At 46.7% G+C, this 6591-nt stretch overlaps 1 protein-coding gene across 1 annotated transcript in view; it reads right to left on the reverse strand.

Moving 5' to 3' along the window:
* Positions 1-227: 227 nt before the first annotated feature.
* Positions 228-6591, reverse strand: part of LOC119308798 (histone-lysine N-methyltransferase ASHH3-like) — a 16864-nt gene continuing 10500 nt past the window's right edge. The window contains exon 11 of the mRNA XM_037584948.1: positions 228-449. Within this exon, the coding sequence (XP_037440845.1) occupies positions 423-449 (27 nt within the window). The 3' untranslated portion in view covers positions 228-422. The remainder of the gene's footprint in view (positions 450-6591) is intronic.

Raw genomic sequence — 6591 nt, forward strand, 5'->3', positions numbered from 1 at the left:
CAATCCTTCACATTTCAAAGGAAAAAAAAACATTAGCCTAGACTTGATGGAAAAATTCCATCCTATACATCAAATGTCATCTCTTTTCCTATAGGAATTGAGGTACATGTCTAACTCATTTCCTATGATTTTCCAATTCCTATGACATGCCTATCCTATGAACCAAAGGAAGCCTAATAATTTCCAAACAAATATCTCTCATCCAAACGGCACAAGCACCCCCTACAGAAGTAAAACAATATCCAATTGCAATGTATGGATATATATTCTCAGTGTGCTTATACAACATGTTAAAATAACTGAAACGGAAAAGAAAATTAACAGGATGAAAAAAATTAACAACAGCCAATTGTACAGAAGGGTCTAAACATGAAAATAGCACTATGTTATAAGTAGTTAGTCATCATTGTAGCCTTCAATATTCAGTCTTCTTCTGGATCTTCTGGGCGCTGTAAAAAGATAAGATCAAATGAGGAGGGGCCCTTCTCTGGAGCAAATAACAAACGAGAGTATATAGTTCTCATCGTTCCAATCACAGTTATAACCAAGAAATTCAGTATGAAACAATATAACATTCATTGGATCTATGCATCAACTCAGAACCTGAATATTCTGATACAGCGATACTTCTGAAACACTGTCTAATTCAACCCATTGAATAGCAGAAAAGCAAATTCAACAGTAAAAAACAAACACTCGTGCCATCTTTCCTCTTCGTATGTACTCCATGTTGCTCTCTTCTGGAGTTCCAATACCAGATTCCCATACATGGCTGTTGCTGCTAGGGATGCAAGCGGGCATCCCGCATAAGCCCGCCAAAACAGAAATTTAGTTCAAACTGAACTAAAGCTGAACCAGAAAGATTATAACTAAGTCGATCTACTTTGACTATGAAGCGGGGCGGATCGGGCGCCGCTCTGCATCCCTTTTGCTGCCCTACAACAGTATCACTTGAGTCCAGCAACCTCACAGGACCCGGACGGGTCTCTAGCTACCTCACCTTCTACCAGTAGAGACTGGGAACTTCTTTCTTCCTCCTCGTGAGAGTTAAAGACATGGATACGGAGGTCCATCAATTCTAGCAAACCTCGCAGGACCCGGATGGGTCTCCAGCTACCTCACCTTCTACCAATAGAGACTGGGAACTTCTTTCTTCTTCCTCATGAGAGTTCAATGTAAGGGGGAGGGGGAGGGGGGTGGAGGGGCGAAGGTGGAGATCTGGAGAAGCCATCTCGAGCTCACTGGATAGCATGCAGCATCCTCGGATTTAGATATCACAGACTCTGCACCTTCTATTGCGTCGGGATGTGGCCGCACCATGGTTTTTATCCATAAGGCGATGCCTCACCTAAGCAGTAAGGCGACCTGACAGCACCTTGCGTTTCGTTTGCCTTAGGCGCTTAAGCCTCCATTAGGTGGTAAGGCGGGGGTTGATCGACTTTAGAGGCCTTACCGCCTTATAAACCTTGGGCCGTGCCTGGGACTGAAAGAACAAGAGGGGGCAATAAACGGCGGGGGAGAAGTAGAAGAGGGTACGACACCAGCTGCAGGTAAGTAGAGGATGTAGCACCGGTCAAGATGAAGAAGAGGATACGATGTCGGTGACAGGGAAGGAGGTCTCCAAAGGTGGCGGGTTTGAGGTCCTTGCCAGCGGAAGGTTGATACGATCTCACGGTGGCGGTGGGTCGACAGAAGGTCACCAGCAGCGGTGGGTAAACGGGAGCCAGGGCGACAGTGGTTACACGGGAATTCACTATGCAAGACAAAGGAAATGAAGGATGACTGTTTCCATACAATTCGGATGGGTCAAACTCCTTACTGGTCCTCGTTGTTCGGCACAGACCATAGTATTGGGCTTCAAAATCCAATTCTGATTCTATAGCCACCCAAACAGCAGAATTCACAAACATTGTGAACCTAGATCAATAACAGGATAACTACCCTACAGAAGATAGCCAGGTACAAGGTTACAGAGGATGGGGTAGACAATGGTTGAGATGAGAGAACAGATTGATTTTTCAAGCTTGTCTCAAGCATAGATACATATTATCCTTATACAGTGGATGTTTAGATCTTTGACCTTTCCTAATACGGCACGAACTCACAGCCCACCAGCCTCTATTATCATGACCAACCACCTCTTATTCTACAAGGTTGTTGCACCCATGGTTTCATGAGATCAAAAGCCTAATGCGGGTCTAAGATACACAGAAAAATGAAAGCATGCAGATGTCGGAGAAAACTGGTAGGAAATCCTGTCTTTTACAGGCATTTCACAAAGACACTACCTCGGAAACACGAAACAGTACCTATTTAGAAACCACAACATCTGTCTAAAATGTCATCTAACTCGGGCCGAAGATGATCAAAGTTTCAATCAAATATAACCCTTCTAACCAAACAGCAAACCCATTATTTAACAATTTCAGGAAGCAAAAGTATTTACAGCCGAGCAAATCAGGAGAAGCTAAAAAAATAACTGTATGCCAGAGCCTGATCAAACTCAAAACTTCCATGCAAGTTTTAGCCAGTAAACAGTCTACAGATATTTGGATCTCATGCTTGAATAAATGCAGCCAATCAACCATTAACTCAAAGCATGGAGTTCTTGGTCATCGCAACCCGAATCCTGCTAGAATGTATATAAATCGTTAAGAAAAGACTAGTCATGCTGCTGATCTTACCTAGAATTCAATTGGGACAAACGTATCCCCATTAGTACAAGTGACAAAAGACTAGTGAAGCAAAGTTCGAGCATAAGTGATGCAACTGACAAGAGGACAAGAGACAAGCCCATCCAAAACAGGTTTCGTAACAATGTTAATAAAGTGAGAGTTGAAAATGCTCTGTATCGACCTTCAATGCAGTTCTAGGATGGAAAGGTGCTATGCCTATGTAAATATGAGTAATCCGACTGTTATTTAAACATCAAAGAAAAAAATCCAATCATGTTTTACAGACTTCAACTCCGCCTATGTTGTCTCAACATAGCCGGTCCCAAGCCCGGGTAAAGGAGGAGGGTTGTGATAGGCTTGGCGAGCCAACGTAAAAACTCAGCCACTCTTATGGAGATGAAACCCAAAAGATTTTCGTTGGGGCGTAACCCTCTCAGCGACGCGCCACATCGGAGCCCGGGTGTGGTGGAAAATGGGCAAGGGCCGGGCCGTCACCCCCCAGGTGGTGCGCCGTATCTTGATCCGGATACGGTGGCGAGTGAGCGAGGATCGGGTCGTCGCATCCTTAGTGGCGCGCTACATCGGCACCCGGATGTAGTGGAAAATGAGCAAGGGTCTTCGCATTTGACTCGACGAGTGCGAAGGGTAAGGAAGCTAGCCGAGCCTAGGAGGATTCGCTTAGGTAGCTGGAACGTAGGGTCTCTGACAGGGAAGCTTCGGGAGCTAGTTGATGCAGCGGTGAGGAGAGGTGTTGATATCCTTTGTGTCCAAGAAACCAAATGGAGAGGACAGAAGGCGAAGGAGGTGGAGGATACCGGCTTCAAGCTGTGGTACACGGGGAAGGCTGCAAACAGAAATGGCGTAGGCATCTTGATCAACAAGAGCCTCAAGTATGGAGTGGTAGACGTCAAGAGACGTGGGGACTGGATTATCCTGGTCAAGCTGGTAGTTGAGGACTTGGTTCTCAATGTTATCAGCTCGTATGCCCCGCAAGTAGGCCACAATGAGAACACCAAGGAGTTCTGGGAAGGCCTGGAAGACATGGTTAGGAGTGTACCGATTGGTGAGAAGCTCTTCATAGGAGGAGACCTCAATGGCCACGTGGGTACATCTAACACAGGTTTTGAAGGGGCGCATGGGGGCTTTGGCTATGGCATCAGGAATCAAGAAGGAGAAGATGTCTTAAGCTTTGCTCTAGCCTACAACATGATTGTAGCCAACACCCTCTTTAGAAAGAGAGAATCACATCTGGTGACTTTTAGTAGTGGCCAACACTCTAGCCAGATTGATTTCATCCTCTCGGGAAGAGAAGATAGGCGTGCGTGCCTAGACTGTAAGGTGATACCTGGAAAGAGTGTTGTGCCCCAGCATAAGCTGGTGGTTGCTGACTTCCGCTTTCGGATTCGTGTCCAGCGGGATAAGCGTGCCAAAGTCGCTAGAACGAAGTGGTGGAAGCTCAAGGGGGAGGTAGCTCAGGCGTTCAAGGAGAGGATCATTAAGGAGGGCCCTTGGGAGGAAGAAGGGGATGTGGACAATGTGTGGATGAAGATGGCGACTTGCATTCGTAAGGTGGCCTCGGAGGAGTTTGGAGTGTCCAGGGGAAGGAGAAGCAAAGATAAGGATACCTGATGGTGGAATGATGATGTCCAGAAGGCGATTAAAGAGAAGAAAGATTGCTTCAGACGCCTATACCTGGATAGGAGTGCAAACAACATAGAGAAGTACAAGATGGCGAAGAAGGCCGCAAAGAGAGTTGTTGGTGAAGCAAGGGGTCGGGCATATGGGGACCTCTACCAACGGTTAGGCGCGAAGGAAGGTGAAAGGGACATCTATAAGATGGCCAAGATCCGAGAGAGGAAGACGAGGGATATTGGCCGAGTCAAATGCATCAAGGACGGAGCAGGCCAACTCTTGGTGAAGGACGAGGAGATTAAGCATAGATGGAGGGAGTACTTCGAAAGCTGTTCAATGGGGAGAATGAGAGTTCTACCATTGAACTGGACGACTCCTTTGATGAGACCAGCATGCGTTTTGTGCGGCGAATCCAAGAGTCTGAGGTCAAGGAGGCTTTAAAAAGGATGAAAGGAGGCAAGGCGATGGGCCCTGATTGTATCCCCATTGAGGTGTGGAAAGGTCTCGGGGACATAGCGATAGTATGGCTAACCAAGCTTTTCAACCTCATTTTTTGGGCAAACAAGATGCTAGAAGAATGGAGACAGAGTATATTAGTACCGATCTTTAAGAACAAGGGGGGTGTTCAGAGTTGTACTAATTACCGTGGAATTAAGCTGATGAGCCATACAATGAAGCTATGGGAGAGAGAGTCATTGAGCACCGCTTAAGAAGAATGACAAGCGTGACCAAAAATCAGTTTGGTTTCATGCCTGGGAGGTCGACCATGGAAGCCATTTTCTTGGTACACAACTTATGGAGAGATATAGGGAGCAAAAGAAGGACTTGCATATGGTGTTCATTGACTTGGAGAAGGCCTATGATAAGATACCGCGGAATGTCATGTGGTGGGCCTTGGAGAAACACAGTCCCAACAAAGTACATTACCCTCATCAAGGACATGTACGATAATGTTGTGACAAGTGTTCGAAAAGTGATGTCGACACTGATGACTTCCCGATAAAGATAGGACTGCATCAGGGGTCAGCTTTGAGCCCTTATCTTTTTGCATTGGTGATGGATGAGGTCACAAGGAATATACAAGGAGATATCTCCTGGTGTATGCTCTTTGTGGATGATGTGGTGCTAGTTGACGATAGTGGGACGGGGGTAAATAGGAAATTAGAGTTATGGAGACAAACCTTGGAATCGAAAGGGTTTAGGCTTAGTAGAACTAAAACCGAGTACATGATGTGCGGTTTCAGTACTACTAGGTGTGAGGAGGTTAGCCTTGATGGCCAGGTGGTACCCCAGAAGGACACCTTTCGGTATTGGGGGTCAATGCTGCAGGAGGATGGGGGTATTGATGAAGATGTAACCCATCGAACAAAGCCGGACGGATGAAGTGGCACCAAGCTTCTGGCATTCTCTGTGACAAGAGAGTGCCACAAAAGCTAAAAGGCAAGTTCTACAGGATGGCGGTTCGACCCGCAATGTTGTATGGCGTTGAGTGTTGGCCGACTAAAAGGCGACATGTTCAACAGTTAGGTGTGGCGGAGATGCGTATGTTGAGATAGATGTGTGGCCACACGAGGAAGGATCGAGTCCGGAATGATGATATACAAGATAGAGTTGGGATAGCACCAATTGAAGAGAAGCTTGTCCAACATCGTCTGAGATGGTTTGGGCATATTCAGCGCAGGCCTCCAGAAGCTCCAGTGCATAGCGGACGGCTAAAGCATGCGGAGAATGTCAAGAGAGGGCGGGGTAGACCGAATTTGAGATGGGAGGAGTCCGTTAAGAGAGACCTGAAGGATTGGAGTATCACCAAAGAGCTAGCTATGGACAGGGGTGCGTGGAAGCTTGCTATCCATGTGCCAGAGCCATGAGTTGGTTGCGAGATCTTATGGGTTTCACCTCTAGACTACCCCAACTTGTTTGGGACTAAAGGCTTTGTTGTTGTTGTTGTTGTTATGTTTTACAGACTTCGGTGCAAATGTAAAGCAGCACAGAAAGGGTGGCCAGCAGTACAGGCCTACGAGAGGGGAGGGATACAGTACATGACTTTGCGTTTTCTCAAAAAAATGTTAAGCAGAAGCTAGCAAGTAACTTGTCATAGTACCTCGTTTGGGCTCTTTTTAGCAGCTTCTACAGCTTCTGACCCAAAAAAGCTGGAGCCCAAACAAACGGGCTGTTTTCGGCCCGGCTCCTTCGCAGCGCTCCGCGGAAACGCCCCAGAAGCCGCAGCCAGAAAAATGAGCTTCTAGCAGCCGCAGCTGGCTCCTACAACCCGAAGACGATTTTG

This window comes from Triticum dicoccoides, chromosome 5B, assembly GCF_002162155.2.
Source record: "Triticum dicoccoides isolate Atlit2015 ecotype Zavitan chromosome 5B, WEW_v2.0, whole genome shotgun sequence".
Lineage (NCBI taxonomy): Eukaryota > Viridiplantae > Streptophyta > Magnoliopsida > Poales > Poaceae > Triticum > Triticum dicoccoides.